Source organism: Populus alba, chromosome 14 (assembly GCF_005239225.2).
Source record: "Populus alba chromosome 14, ASM523922v2, whole genome shotgun sequence".
NCBI classification, from domain to species: domain Eukaryota; kingdom Viridiplantae; phylum Streptophyta; class Magnoliopsida; order Malpighiales; family Salicaceae; genus Populus; species Populus alba.
The window spans coordinates 5,382,418-5,397,229 of NC_133297.1; the positions used below are offsets into that span (position 1 = coordinate 5,382,418).

The window sequence follows — 14,812 nt, forward strand, 5'->3', positions numbered from 1 at the left end:
GAATGAGAAAAAATTCATCCGAATCATGAATAAATTAATATTCTTGCTTTATCTATATTTACTTACTAATTAAAAATCAATCATTTTGGCAACTCATAACATGCATGATAACTATAGCAGAGCGATTTAGAAATATAATGGTGATTTTTTTTAAAAAAAAATATTTTTTATTTAGAAATATATTAAAATATTATTTTTTTAAATAATACTATATAAAAAAATTTTCATTTTAAAAAACATGGTTTAAAAAGTAAAAACATTCTCAAACATTACATGTTTTCGAAAGGACACAAAAAAAAAAATGCACCTGGAAGTAGGTGACGTCAGTTCCCACTTTCGGGATGGTTAGTTCGTCGATTTGCCTCTTGACTCGGCAAATCACCATAATTGACGACAGACGTCATCACTCTCCCTGTCTTTTGTACTTTCCTCCAGACCGCTCCTTTTTCAGTTCAATAGACAAATCTACCCTTCATTTCAATAAAGCTTGTTTGTTTGTTTGTTTATTTTCCACATTCGATGCCCGCCCGTAAGTATCTTTTATCCAATATTCTTTTCCTTGTCAACATAAATCAAATTTTAACTTTATATTGGAAAACCAAATCTCCTCTATAGTTGCACTCTATCTTTTTTTTTCCCTTTAATTATTATGTTAATTTTTGTTTAAATTACCTTTACCAAAAACTCTGAAAAATACAAAATGTTAGCTATTCAGCATTATAAATTTTTTAAATAAAAGAATTGTTATATTTAATTTTTTTTAATCATATAAATAATATTCGAAATACATTATGTATTATCTGAATAGGATAAATAGATAAGTTTATTGTATGATCCATGTAAAAGCATAAAAAACAAGAGCAGAATAATAAGAGTGGTTAATTTATGATAATTAACCTTTTAACATATTGAATAGTTGATTAAATAGACCATGTATAAACGAAGTCTATTTAACACATTTTTTTAAAAATTTAACCATTATAGAATAATCTTTTTTTTTTTTATGTAAATGGCATTTAGATGATAAATTTAATCTCAATATACACAAATGTCGAATCATCCACTGTTAGCCAATCACTTGTTACTTGAAAAATCAATAAGAGAAGTGCCCATTCTTGCCAAGGATGATAGAGTCTTTTCAATTCATAAACTCGACGAGTGCCCGAATCATTGTAGCAAAATCAAACAAACATTCATTCTGAACCATATTATATAATAAAATAAATCCAATATCGCACCAACCGGCATTACCTATTTATTATTATTATTGTTATTAATAATAACAATAATAAAAAAAAAAAACAGATCATACTCCAGCATAGGAATTCTGAACGGCCATTTCTCCTTAAATAAGCGCCAACTCCCCAAATCCCTTAGCTGATTCTTCTGCTAATCACTGTTTCCTATCGGTAAACATAAACCATCACCTTCTCTTTCTTTTACTGCTGGAGTAATTGAAATCGTGCTAGAATTTTGATGATCAAGATTTTGTTAATTAATCTTTGGATTTAAATTGTGATTAGTATGAGAATCGGTTTAGGTGATTAAATTTTAGTTTTTGTTTTTGCAGATATGAGAGGAATCCATTACTTGTCAAAGCTGAAAGCTGCAAATCTCCCTCCCGAATTGCTAGAAAAAGGCCAAAATCGGGTCATCGATGCTTCTCTCACGCTTATTCGCGAGCGCGCTAAGCTTAAGGTATACTTATAATTATCTTAATTGCAATTAAATAACTTGTAATTATTTTATACATTCGTTTATTCTCACAGGGAGAACTCTTACGCGCATTAGGAGGTGTTAAAGCATCTGCAACGCTTCTTGGAGTTCCTTTGGGACACAATTCATCGTTTCTTCAAGGTCCGGCGTTTGCTCCTCCGCGTATTAGAGAGGCCATTTGGTGTGGCAGCACGAATTCGAGCACCGAAGAAGGTTGTGAGAACAGTCTCTTTTTTTATTATTCTGCTTATTGTTGGATTGTTTCTGAAGGGGTCCGATTTGATTGATGATGTTAATTTTGATTAATGCTGAGATAGGAAGCTTGGCTGCTCGCAGGTAAAGAATTAAACGATCCGCGGGTGCTAACTGATGTTGGTGATGTTCCGGTTCAAGAAATACGAGATTGTGGTGTGGATGATGATAGACTGATGAATGTTATTAGTGAATCGGTCAAGCTAGTAATGGAAGAGGTGACTGCTTTTATCTTTGGGATAATTACAAAATCTCTTGTTTTTAATAACATTTTACATCCTGGACATTGCATTTTGTTTGATTTTTTTTATTAACATTCTTTTGTTTGATCTAGGATGGAAAATGTAATTTATAAAAATATATAATTTATAAAAGCATGGAGGAAAAGTAAAGTTCAGATCAACCTACGAGGGTTTTTGTAATTGTCCTTTTTTTTTATTACCATTTACTATTTTCTAATTTTGCAGTTCAGCATCTGTTCCGAGAATCAAGTTAATTTCTGTGTTCCACGTTTAATTTGTATGGTATCAGTGATTCTGATAAGTGGGAAATTTTAGGAATTTTGAGAAGTTTTTATCTGAATGAATGTCAGAGGCTAAGAAAATGAAGTTTTTCAACTTGTTTGATGAACTCTTTCAGGACCCATTGCACCCGTTAGTCTTAGGTGGTGACCACTCAATATCTTTTCCTGTGGTCAGAGCTGTCTCTGAGAAGCTTGGGGGGCCTGTTGATATTCTTCATCTAGATGCCCATCCTGACATCTATCATTGCTTTGAAGGAAACAAGTATTCTCATGCTTCTTCGTTTGCCCGAATCATGGAAGGTGGTTATGCCCGGCGGCTTTTGCAAGTATGTGTGTATGTCTCAATATGCTTTTCTGTGTCTCATGTTTCATGGTTAATTTAGCATATATTTCTACTTTCAAGCTGTGGTGTTAACTTTCTTGGTTCATGTAATTTATGTTTGAAGCTAGAATTGATTATGATATGATAAATACCCAATTCAAAAGGTGTATATTGGTGATATCCCTTTAAACCTTCCAGTGTGATTGTATTACAAAAGCTTCTGGTTATTGCAATATCAGAGGTTCTTAAAGTTGAGGGAAATGATATGTATTTCTGGCTCATTGTTTCAAAAGTTACAAGTGCATCTATTGTTTGCACCCAAGATTTTGAGGTGTGAAGATAGCTGATATTTTCTTAATGTTATATTGATGAGTTTGAATGCTGACTTTAGGTGGGTATCAGATCAATAACAAAAGAAGGGCGTGAGCAAGGCAAACGGTTTGGAGTAGAGCAATATGAAATGCAAACCTTCTCAAGGGATCGGCAGATGTTGGAAAATCTGGTCTCACTCTCTCCCTCCCCCCACACGTGCGCACACACGACATATACATGTAAAAGTTGGTTTAGGGATTTAACACGTTTTCATTTATGGTCTGTTCTTGGACAGAAACTAGGGGAGGGTGTAAAAGGTGTGTATATCTCAATTGATGTGGACTGCCTTGATCCTGCCTTTGCTCCTGGTGTATCTCATATTGAGCCTGGTGGTCTTTCTTTCCGTGATGTTCTCAACATTCTCCACAACCTCCAAGCTGATGTTGTTGCAGGAGATGTGGTTGAATTCAATCCGCAACGTGACACCGTTGATGGAATGACTGGAATGGTTGCTGCTAAGCTGGTAAGGGAACTGGCAGCAAAAATTTCAAAATGATGTTACAGTTCCCTATTGAGATGTTCCAAAGTTAATTAGTCCTTGCTCTCGACTCATAAAGTTTGAGCAAGTGGCCCCAAGATTCCATCATACAAAATTTTCCACCCTCTTTTCAAAGGCATCACCGGAGGAATTGCTGAACACTGACCTTCAAGTGAGATATCTCTCTCATGTCACTCTAGTTCTCTGGTTGCTACAAAATTTTGGTAATAATTATTTTGTATTCCACACCAGGCGTATTTTTGTACCTCTTCTCATGATTGAAAGTAAAAGAAGACTAATATTTTCGAGTTCAATATTGCTTCCCGTTATCTTCTTGCGTGTAAAATAGTTAAATCTTGCATTTTGTCGCTCAAAGTGAATGTCAGATGTTGATGTTAGGATTCAGTATTGTTGTTTTTATTCCCAAATCTCGGTGCTAGCTAGGAGCTGAACTTTTTGGAATTTACTACTTGAGGTATCTCATATGCTCATGGATGTTATTTGTAAGATTTTAGCATTACAATCACTACCTAACAGAACAATTCAAGGCACAGCTTTGAGAGCTGCAGTCTGTGTTCTATCCGACGCAACTAAGCTGTGACAGACATTTAAGGCTGAAACAAGGCAAGATTCGTTAGGCGTTTTAGTGAAGTATAAAAGCTGAGCTCGTATTTAAAATTTGTTCACTCCTCAACCATTTAAAAGCTGAGCTTATTGAAACCTGAATTGAGGGTCGCTTCATAGTAAGGTCTAGGCTCTGTATTATAGTATTAATATAAAAATAAATTGATTATTATTATAATTTTAAACTTTGATTATCAACTCAGGACAAAGCTTGAATCATGATCTAGAAAAGTTAACATAGTTTGATCTAAATTAATTTAAAAATAAAATTTATTATTATTATATTTTTAGAAACCAATTTAGATATTGATTAGGGCAAGAATTAGGTCATAAGCTGGGAAAATCAACATGGGTTGGCCCGAGTTAGTGATAAATGAAAATAGTTATTATTATAATTTAAAACATGAATCGGGAGTCGACCTGATATAAGGTTCAAGTCATGAGTCAAGAAAATTAACCTTGTTTGACCGGATTTAAAAAAAAAATAATCAAAACAACCTTGTTTTGACTAATTTTTTTTCAAAAAAATTAACAAATGTTAGACTCGTGACCGGACTTTTTAACTGATCAAATCTAGTCAATATTTCTAATGATTGTTTTAAAATATACAAGTTTGATAACAATATATATTAAAAATAAAATAAGTTTTTTTATATTTTATATATTATAACCAAGTCAAATATACAGTCATTTTATTTTATATAATACTATTAAATATAATTATCTCTTTTTATTTTTTATTCTATTTTATCTTTTCTGTTTTCACTATTTTTATTTCTTATATACCGGACATCAACAATCGCTCCTTGTGATTTCCCCTATTATATATAGTTATAGGCTTATAGCAATGTCTCTTTTTTTTTCCTCGGGACAACAGCTATAATTTTTTTTTATTAATATTACATTAATTAATTTACATGAATCTTAGGCTCCGTTTGTTTGCAGGAAAGTGAATTCCTTTTGAAAAGTGAATTCCGGGGAAAGTGAATTCCTGGAAAGTGAATTCCGGAAAAGTATTTTCCGATGTTTGGTAGTGTTATGGAAAATGAACTGGAAAACACTTTCCAGTGTTTGATTATGTCATGGAAAATGGGCTGGAAAATAACTTATTAATATTTTATTTTTCTCAAGTTTATTAAAATAATGAGGAACAAATCTTACAAATTAAAAAGTTAAATGAGAATGAAATTGAAAAAAAATATAATTTCATAAATTATCTCAAATAAAACAAATAATAATCAAAATAATAGGGATCAAATCTAAAAAATAAAAAATAAAGAAATTAAAATAATAATAATCAACATTTCATAAATTATTTCAAATAAAATAAGTAACAATCAAAAGAATGAGGATCAAATTTGATAAATAAAAAATTTCAATAAAAAAATGATAAGAAAAAAACAAATAGTAATTATAAAAATAAGGACCAAAGTTAATATAAAAATAAAATTTTAAGAGATGAAATTGAAAAATAAATATTCAAAACAAAATATATATAGCAATCAAAAGTTTGAGGATCAAATTTGATATAATCAGCAAATAATGATATTTTAAATTTTTCACAACTTCCGGAAAGTGTTTTCCCCTCAAATTTTTCAGGAAAACACTTTCCAGGAAACCAAGCCAAATTTTTCTTTTACTGGAAAGTGTTTTCCATTGACCAACTTTCCTACTGGCAAACAAACACAAGAAAGTTTGGAAAGTGATTTCCCGGAAACCACTTTCCGGAAAACAAACACAAAAAAGTTTGGAAAGTGATTTTCCGGAAACCACTTCCTGGAAAACAAACACAGCTAAAAGGAAAACACTTTCCTGAAAACCAAGTCAAATTTTTTTTTGACTAAAATTGACTGGAAAGTGTTTTCCGTTGACCGGAAAGTATTTTCCGTTGACTAGAAAGTGTTTTCCGCTGACCGGAAATTGTTTTCCGTTGACCGGAAATTGTTTTCCGTTGACCAACTTTCCTAATGACAAACAAACACAGGAAAGTTTGGAAAATGGTTTCCCGGAAACTACTTTCCGGGAAACAAACAAGGCCTTAATTAATCTTATAAATTTTAAAATTAATATTTATATAAATCTTCAATAATCCTAAAATTTATAAAATTTAAATTAATGACTTAGGAAACAAACCTAATAAATAACCGGTTGAGGTGCATAACAGCTATAAAATCTTTTGCACTTCGCTTCCGTGTCTCTGCTATTATCATCCGTGTCTGGCTCTAAAAAAATGCTGTCCTCCCTATCTTCCACAATTTCCCGCCTAAATCTGTTCTACCCGAAACCCTCAATTCCTTACTCTCTGTCATCATGTCTCAAAACCCTTAAACCCCAACCAATAATCCCCAGATGGTCACCTCTCCATTCTCTATCCACTCATTCCACTTCAAGACTTTCAACTTCACTAAAACCCCAATTGGAAACTTTGGTTTCTAAAGATGATCTTGTTGTTCTTGGAATCGAAACTAGCTGTGATGACACTGCAGCTGCTGTTGTATGCCAATCGTGTCTTTCTTGAACTATTTATTGTTTCTGATTTTGTGCTAATTTTAATGGGTTTCGGCTCTTTTTTTAGGTGAGGGGCAATGGTGAGATTCTAAGTCAAGTTGTTTCTTCTCAGGTATTTGTTTAATTTCTTTAGTGTAATTTGTTTATAGGCTTTTGCTTATCTTGCCTATTAATGGACTTTTTGTTTACTTAATTGACAAAAATTAGTTGTGAATCTGTGTATTTGGGCAATTAATGTATGATTCCAGTACCTCATTTTTTAAATCTTAACTTTAATGAAGGCAGATTTGCTTGCAAAATATGGTGGTGTTGCTCCTAAAATGGCAGAAGAAGCACACTCCCAAGTTATTGATCAGGTATCATCTCTAACTAGGAAATTTAGTCTCTTTTTTTGTAACGCATGTTTTTAATATTGTAATGGATGTGAGTTTGTGCGGGAGTGCACATTTGTGATTTGACAGGTCGTACAGGAAGCACTTGATAAAGCTAATTTAACAGCAACGAATCTATCTGCCGTTGCTGTTACAATTGGTCCTGGTTTGAGCCTATGTCTTCGCGGTAATTTGATTAGCATATGTTTCTGTTTCATTTTTTCCCTTGTTGATCTTATTGAGAGTAAATTTTTGTCACCAATGTATAGTACTGTTGAACCCAGTACAAATTAGATAAAGAAACTCAATTATACTTTCACAGACAACATTGGATAATTCTGTCTGTGTAGTGTCTTCTGCCTTATTCTGCTTTATACAGGGTACAGATGAATTTCTGCCTGTAAAAACCTGTGCTACCAGGTTGAAAAATGGCTCTATTTCTAAGCCTTATCGTGAAGTGCTTATGGAATATGTCAATGTATGCTTATTTGCATAAATAGCTAGACAAGAGCATTGTTTTAGTTCTAAGAACCTTATCTAATATTGCTAGTGTTATGGTAGCTTGGCTTTCAACTTGGTATTTTTTTCGAAGTTCATGTTTGGGCAAGAGAGAACAAATAACTTTTCTTTCGATTTTATCTTGTGCTATGAGGTCGATATTCTGGCATCCCTCTGTACTGTTACGTAATTTTGTTGTTTCAAGTACAAAATAGCTCCTCAGGGCAATTTTTCTTTATGCATTCTGATGCAGTTGGTGTACGAAAAGCTCGTAAACTTGCTGGTAGCTTCAATCTACCAATCATTGGCATCCACCATATGGAGGCTCATGCTCTAGTAGCCAGGTATGGAAGCAAAAATGATATAATGAATGAAGAGCAAAGAATAGCTAAGCCACACAAGACAACAATGTGTACTAAAACATACTAAAAACATGTTTATTTCCATATTGCGCTGGACATTAAGAGGCTTGTATGTCTATGCTTTTGATTCATACTCAAAATTGAGATATAAAATGCTCATCTGTATCACCTGTGTTTCTTATTCTAGGTTAATTGAACGTGAGTTGCAATTTCCTTTCATGGCCCTACTTATTTCAGGTAAGACCATCATATGATTATTGATTCTTTCTTTTCCTCTGCTGAATGTTTTAATGTTAAGGTTAGCATGTGTGTGAGTGGATGGGTTGGATTGATACTTAGAAAGCTGGGTATTTTATCTTAGGAACCAAGGGAAAAAAAGTCTCATTCAAAATCAATGGAATTGCAAATATTGTTTGAGAAGATTTGGTTGGATTTGCTCTTTCCTTGGTTGTCAAATTAGGTCATATTTGTGTGATTTGAAAGCTGTGAGCATGCAGGTTCATGCAACACAAAGTAATTGCCATGTGATTATCAATGACTCAATTCTGCTCATCAACAGAGGCCCATCTGACTTAAGTTGATGTAGTTAAAGCTGATCAATCAATCATATTATTCATCAAAAGTTTAAGCTGGATTTCGATAGTGGTGTTTGCAAGCAAGAGTGAAGCCAACATACATGTAATCCAAACTTGCACTGACTGAATTGATTGCTTTTTGTGTGTGTGTGTATGTGTGTGAGTATCAAAATCATGATGCCATGGGTTTTAGCTTAGCTTTGGGCATCACATCTAAGAGAGTTGTTGTGGCTGCAAGCATACCATTGATTTAAGTTGCTTCTGTTTCTCAGGAGGACACAATCTACTTATCCTTGCTCATGACCTTGGCCACTACATACAACTTGGGACCACAATTGATGATGCAATTGGTGAGGCATATGACAAGACAGCAAAATGGCTTGGTCTTGACATGAGCAGGAGTGGTGGACCAGCCCTAGAGGAACTTGCTCGAGAGGGTGATGCAGAATCAATAAAATTTTCAGTTAGTTATCTATCATACTTTTTATTTGTTCATTTACTTAGTTTCTCATTGTTGTCATGTTTGCTAGAGTGCGTAAAATGAATATCATTTTTCTGTTTTCGAGCTCTCTTCAAAGTACCTTATTTGGTTTTGTTCAGACTCCAATGAAACAGCATAAAGATTGCAACTTCTCGTATGCTGGTTTGAAGACCCAAGTGAGGCTGGCAATTGAATCCAAAAACATGTATGTAGAAAACACCAAACTCCTACTATCTCTGGTAACTTATTCCCCCACGTGGATATAATGGCCTATGCAAACAATGAGCCAATTTATACATTTTTTCCTGCCTATTGATGTGTGTGTAGATTATGTGCAGCAATGCTGAAATTCCCATTTCTTCGGCAAGTAGCCAAGATAGAAGGTCCCGAGCTGACATTGCAGCTTCTTTTCAGGTTACCTTCCTTTGGTTAATTTTGTTTTTAATCTTTATTGAATTCTAGTATAAACATGCTCTTTTTGTTTGTTCTGCTCCCTCTAAGGCTGTTTCTTGCAGCGAGTTGCAGTATTGCATTTAGAGGAAAGGTGTGACCGGGCAATTGAATGGGCAAGGAAGATCGAGCCTTCAATAAAGCATTTGGTGACATGCCTTGTGATTTTAAAATTCTGTTTACTCCATCACAACCTATTGATATACTAATGCTTTCTATTAATTTCTGGCTTGTATTGATGATGATAGCTATCTATATTCTCACCTCCTGCAGGTGGTCTCTGGAGGTGTTGCATCAAATCAGTATGTCAGGGCTCGGCTTGATCATGTTGTGACGAAGAACAGTCTTCAACTTGTTTGCCCTCCTCCAAAGCTTTGTACTGATAATGGTAAGTTTTATCTCTGATCTCACGCTCAAACTTTTAAATGGATTGCGGTGTGGTAAAACATGATCTTGGGCCAAAAAGGAAGGTTAGTTATTGGGTCATTTAAAGACAATTTAATTTTGATACTATCCTTTAAAAGGTAATTTTTTGGAACCCCTGAATGACCTAGATTCTTCCTTTCTTTTCATGCTAATGAAAAGTGCTATACATTTTGATATACATCCCCTAAACGCAAATAACTTTAGCCCTTCTAGAAAGAATGTCCATAATGAGTATATGCAAGGGTTAAAAGGCAGCTTTCTAGTGAGAATGAGTCATCTCTGACTTGTCATGTTTTCAGAGCTTGAATCCCACCACCTTCCTTTCAGTATTCACCGTTGCAATAAGGTCAATTTTCCCTTTTGGTGGCTGAGAGATGAAGAGAAACTTCAATTTGAATAAAAAACCTAACTTTGCAGCAATCTAAGGTTGTCGGGCATGTATAGGTCTGCACTAAAAACCAGCATAGAGTCAGTTTTTGTAATTATGTAGATCCAGAAGTTGACAATCAATATTGTTTGCAAATACACTATCATCTCAAAGAAGAAAGTAACTGATGGTGGTGCTTTTCATCGCCATAGGTGTAATGGTAGCTTGGACTGGCATTGAGCACTTCTGCATGGGTAGATTTGATCCTCCACCCCCTGCAGATGAACATGAAGATTATATGGTTTGTTCTTAAACTCATGACTGACTTTTGTTTTGTTTCATCACTCTCTTCCTATCACATAATTGAATAATGTAACACCATTGTTTCAATGTTTCTTAGAACTGGTCCAAAAAATTTGGAGGCGAATCATCATCACCATCTTGTAGTTATCACATGTCAGTTAACTTCCAAACAATCAGCATCCATATTTGCTGCAGTAATTTATATTTTATTTATAGTTGAATATGATTGAGCTCTGGATATGTAAAGAGTTACGGAAGTGGGCTCATGCTTTATATATGACCCAGGACAATCTTTTCTCCCTCCTCTCATATCAAAGTTCCATTTGGACCCCGCTTTGGATAAACCATAAAAAGGATTTCAAGCCACAAAGTTTCCATTAGGAATTATCTAATAAATCTATAATTTCTTTTAGCAACATAATCATTTTATAAATGGAAGAGAATTATGGCTGAGACCATGCCTTAATGGTAGTCATACCTCTCTAACGAGCAGATTAATAGAAGAAAACCACTTTGTGCCTGATTAGTAGCATGGATGATGACATTTTTTTGTCTGACTTATTAAGTTACAGGTATGCTGTGTATGCTTAAGGTGTCTTGTTACACCTTTGACTAATACTTGTTTGCTGTGTGAATTAGTATGATCTGCGGCCAAGGTGGCCGCTAGGAGAGGAGTTCGCAGAAGGGAGAAGTGAAGCTCGCTCTTTGAGAACAGCTCGAATTCATCCATCACTTACATCTATAATTCAGGCGTCACTCCAACAGCAATGATACTGGTGTCTCTAAATTCTACACAGGTCCTTGTGATTAGCAGAGCAACATGTTTGGACTGATCATCCAGTGCCTTGATGCGGAACTTCGCAACCTGAACTGAGTTTCTGATGTATAGATCTTGCGGGGATATAAGTTAAGATTTGGGAAATGGCACCAGCACGTTATAACAGCTGTTGGAAAAACTTAAACTGGGACTTCCGGTTCCTCCCTGTAAGATGGCTATTGTTTAATTTTCAATTGTTGGTGCAAATTCAAAAGCTTTTATCCATTTACCTGGACCTTAGGCACGTAGCTTGAGCTCACTGTACAATCTGTACATCCTGGATTGCTTGTGTCTACAGTGTGCATTAATAAAAAGAAAAAACATATCCCTATTTTCTTACTGAGAGACCATTGTTTGTCAGCAGAGATTTCCTTAATTTTTTTCTCATCTAATTATCATTACGGGAACAAGAAATTCCTATTTTGGGAGCGTGGAATTATTCAATATTGCTCAGCTTGGTCTGCTTTGCTAGCCGAAGTGCGTACGTGGCAATCTCAATGAAACGTGGCCATTTCAATTATTATAGTCTGGGAATGCTGTCGGATTTTCATTTACTGTGGTGCTTGACTGCTTGTAAAAAGTATTTGATGTGTTTGGTAAAAGTTTTTCTTACAAGTGTTGCTATTGAAACGAGAAAGAAAGACAATCACATTCCTTGTACCAAATTTAATGAAAATATTTCGGGCAAAATGCAAGCACAGTGTTATTATTCGATGCAATTTTTTTTTAATTATTATTGTTGAACCCAAGTTTTTTGCAGTAATTTGTTTTTTGAAGTGTTTTTTATGTTAAAATGTATCAAAATAATATATATTTTTTATTTTTTAAAAATAATTTTTGAGATTAGTACATTAAAATGATCCAAAACATAAAAAAAAATTTAATTTTTAGTAAAAAAAAAATTGAATTTTCTCAAACAGGTTTGTTTGGAAACTTGATTTTTTTAAATTTGATTTTTTTAGTATATTTTTTTATATTTTTAGAATTATTTAATGTAGTGATGTTAAAAATAATTTTAAAAATAAAAAATATATTATTTTAATATATTTTTAAATAAAAACTATTTTGAATCATAATCACTATCATATTTTCAAACATATTTATTTTAAATTATAATTATTATTATATTTCCAAACACATTTAAAAGTAAAGAAGCACTTGGACATTTGTATTGGTAAGAAATGATGCAAAATGCTATTTCTTTTACCAAACGGCCACTAACTCGTTTAACGAATGGTTTTTGATTTGTGAACTCAATGGTTCTAACTTGAAATGCCTTTTCAAACATTTTGGTTGTTCTTCAGAAGTAACTGCCTGTTACAGTTGGTTGAGATTTTTCTCCTATTTTGGCCGCTGTTAGATTTCATAACTGAAATTGAATCTTATTTGGAAAAACTTAAATCTCGTAATGAATTATTTATTCAACATTTTTATATTATTTTATATATTTATGTAATAGAAAATTACCCTAACATGGTTATAGTTTAATAGCTGTTATAATTTAATCGTTTTCTCACTTTATTTTCATTTTCTTCTTTAAAAATTACAGTTTAAATCTAATATCAAAATAATTTTAAAATTTAGATGAAAAGTCGATCTCCAAAATAGGAATTGATTTCTTCTCTCTTTAATAAATCTCAATAAAATCAAAAGCTAATTTTTGGTTTTTAATCTATTTGTAGTTGCAAATTGTAAATTAATTATTCTTATTTTTTTCAAAACCCTAAAAAACTCCAAATTAATTTTAAAACCCGTTTTTTCCCTTCAAAAACTTCGATTATACTTGTACTTCTTGACGGCCTCAAGCGAACCGGTAATTCATTGCAACTTGTTTACATAATTTTTCCCCTAATTTGATTTGACCAAGTAAGGTTTCAAGTAAATAAATAATAATAATAATGTTCAACTTGTTTTTCTCTTTAGTCTGCCACCGCTCTGGTGATCCTCTCACTGGAAAGAGGAACTACAACTACATGGATGCTGTTCAGTCCAATCTTGGTAAAATTCCTGATGCTACATGGAGCTAGCTTGATTGAATCTTTTTAAAAACCCTAATTTATTATTTATATTTTCATTTTTAATTTTGTCAGACGATGGTCTGATGGTCAAGATACGTGGATTTGTCCAGCACCTGAATCATTTTGGAGTTACACAATTGCAGCATGTCTTCTTCTTTAAGAAGCTCATCGTTATCATTGAAAAGTACGGATTCTTTTGGCGAAGGTAGTGTTGTTTGCCAGAGAAAAAGGTGAGGGTTGCGATTTTTTTATTTTTTTTTACTATTATGATAATTTTGTTATTTTAATATAACGAGGGCTTTTTAGTTTTTTATTGATTTTTTTTTTTGTTGGAATTAGTGAGAGTGTAATATGTTATCAAATTTTAAAAATTATGTTCATATAAATTATAATTTCTAAAAAAAATAAAGATAAAGTAAAAAAATAACTGAACTATAGAAATATCAATATAATACTCACTTTATTTAATGTGAAATATATCCACTAACACTTCTACTCATTTGCAACCTATCTTTTAGTTAGTGTTTATAAATACACAGACAATTAGAATAAAAAAGTAACACTCTTTAGCCTAACAAGTAAGGTTTCATTTGCATTCTCCAGTATAAAAAATTGATGCGTGATAGTTTTAAATAGATTATTTATAGAGTGTTTGTTTAAGGAATAACAACTGCAGAGGTGGCTACAGCCATGAGAGACAGAAAGACAATAACAGAGGCGTTGGTAATAACAACAGAGGAATTAATCATGGTAGCAGATGAAGGGAAACCGCCAAAGAATTAATATCCACCAAATGAAGGAGCTACAGCAAAGGAAGGGACGTCAACTGGGGAAGGAATCGTTGCAGCAACAGAAAGAATCGGTGTAGCCATGTGCGAGTTTATGTTTGTAGAGTCCATTACAGATATGAATACCAAGTATACACCGAGAAGAGCAATAATTTCTCGGGGTAAAGTTTGACTAGTCAGGTTATTAATTTATGTTTTAGAGATTATCATTCAAGTTTAACAAATTTTAAAGATATTGAAGATTTCCATAATAATTAATTTTAAGATATGTGTAATTAGTCGAGTTACACATAAATTGACTTAGACATCTATATAAATAAAAAAATAAGAAAGCAATATTTTTTGCATGAATAGTAATGGATTTTGAAGAGAATAACAATAATCTTTTGTATGTTTAAACATATATTTTTAGGGTTGCGTATAATAATATTAATGGAATACACTACAAATGACAAGTAAACTATATACATACTGTAAGTAAACGAAAAAAGAAAAGAAAAAAGGAGACATCCTTTCCATAATACCAGTTGTAAGGTGATCTTCACTTAACTTTCCCAAGAT

At 33.0% G+C, this 14,812-nt stretch overlaps 2 protein-coding genes across 6 annotated transcripts; both read left to right on the forward strand.

Annotated features, from left to right (window-relative positions):
* The first annotated feature begins 1,247 nt into the window (after positions 1-1,247).
* LOC118041321 (arginase 1, mitochondrial) lies at positions 1,248-3,977 on the forward strand. Of its 2 annotated transcripts, XM_035048605.2 has the most exons (7): positions 1,248-1,409; positions 1,571-1,698; positions 1,770-1,929; positions 2,053-2,186; positions 2,608-2,817; positions 3,205-3,315; positions 3,421-3,977. In XM_035048605.2, the coding sequence occupies exons 2-7, from the start codon at positions 1,573-1,575 to the stop codon at positions 3,679-3,681; spliced, it is 1,002 nt and encodes a 333-aa protein (XP_034904496.1). In that variant the 5' UTR covers positions 1,248-1,409; positions 1,571-1,572; the 3' UTR covers positions 3,682-3,977. The 2 variants fall into 2 exon arrangements, with proteins under 2 accessions (XP_034904496.1, XP_034904497.1); XM_035048606.2 differs by lacking the exon at positions 1,248-1,409 and having other exon boundaries at positions 1,416-1,698.
* Positions 3,978-6,447: 2,470 nt separating this feature from the next.
* On the forward strand, positions 6,448-11,788 carry LOC118041319 (probable tRNA N6-adenosine threonylcarbamoyltransferase, mitochondrial). Of its 4 annotated transcripts, XM_073404178.1 has the most exons (14): positions 6,448-6,781; positions 6,863-6,907; positions 7,077-7,151; positions 7,257-7,353; positions 7,918-8,008; positions 8,214-8,263; positions 8,874-9,064; positions 9,202-9,321; positions 9,410-9,496; positions 9,598-9,681; positions 9,806-9,920; positions 10,538-10,626; positions 10,726-10,781; positions 11,268-11,788. In XM_073404178.1, the coding sequence occupies exons 1-14, from the start codon at positions 6,518-6,520 to the stop codon at positions 11,293-11,295; spliced, it is 1,392 nt and encodes a 463-aa protein (XP_073260279.1). In that variant the 5' UTR covers positions 6,448-6,517; the 3' UTR covers positions 11,296-11,788. The 4 variants fall into 4 exon arrangements, with proteins under 4 accessions (XP_073260279.1, XP_034904490.1, XP_034904492.1 ...); XM_035048599.2 differs by lacking the exon at positions 10,726-10,781; XM_035048601.2 differs by lacking the exon at positions 10,726-10,781 and having other exon boundaries at positions 6,449-6,781; positions 9,202-9,287; positions 9,421-9,496.
* Positions 11,789-14,812: the final 3,024 nt, after the last annotated feature.

Coding starts and splice junctions, on each gene's coding strand:
- LOC118041321 (XM_035048605.2), top strand. CDS start 1,573: ATGAGAGGAATCCATTACTTGTCAAAGCTGAAAGCTGCAAATCTCCCT. Junction 1,699..1,769: donor GCGAGCGCGCTAAGCTTAAG/GTATACTTATAA, acceptor TTATTCTCACAG/GGAGAACTCTTACGCGCATT. Junction 2,818..3,204: donor ATGCCCGGCGGCTTTTGCAA/GTATGTGTGTAT, acceptor TGCTGACTTTAG/GTGGGTATCAGATCAATAAC.
- LOC118041319 (XM_035048599.2), top strand. CDS start 6,518: ATGCTGTCCTCCCTATCTTCCACAATTTCCCGCCTAAATCTGTTCTAC. Junction 8,264..8,873: donor CATGGCCCTACTTATTTCAG/GTAAGACCATCA, acceptor TCTGTTTCTCAG/GAGGACACAATCTACTTATC. Junction 9,497..9,597: donor ACATTGCAGCTTCTTTTCAG/GTTACCTTCCTT, acceptor TGTTTCTTGCAG/CGAGTTGCAGTATTGCATTT.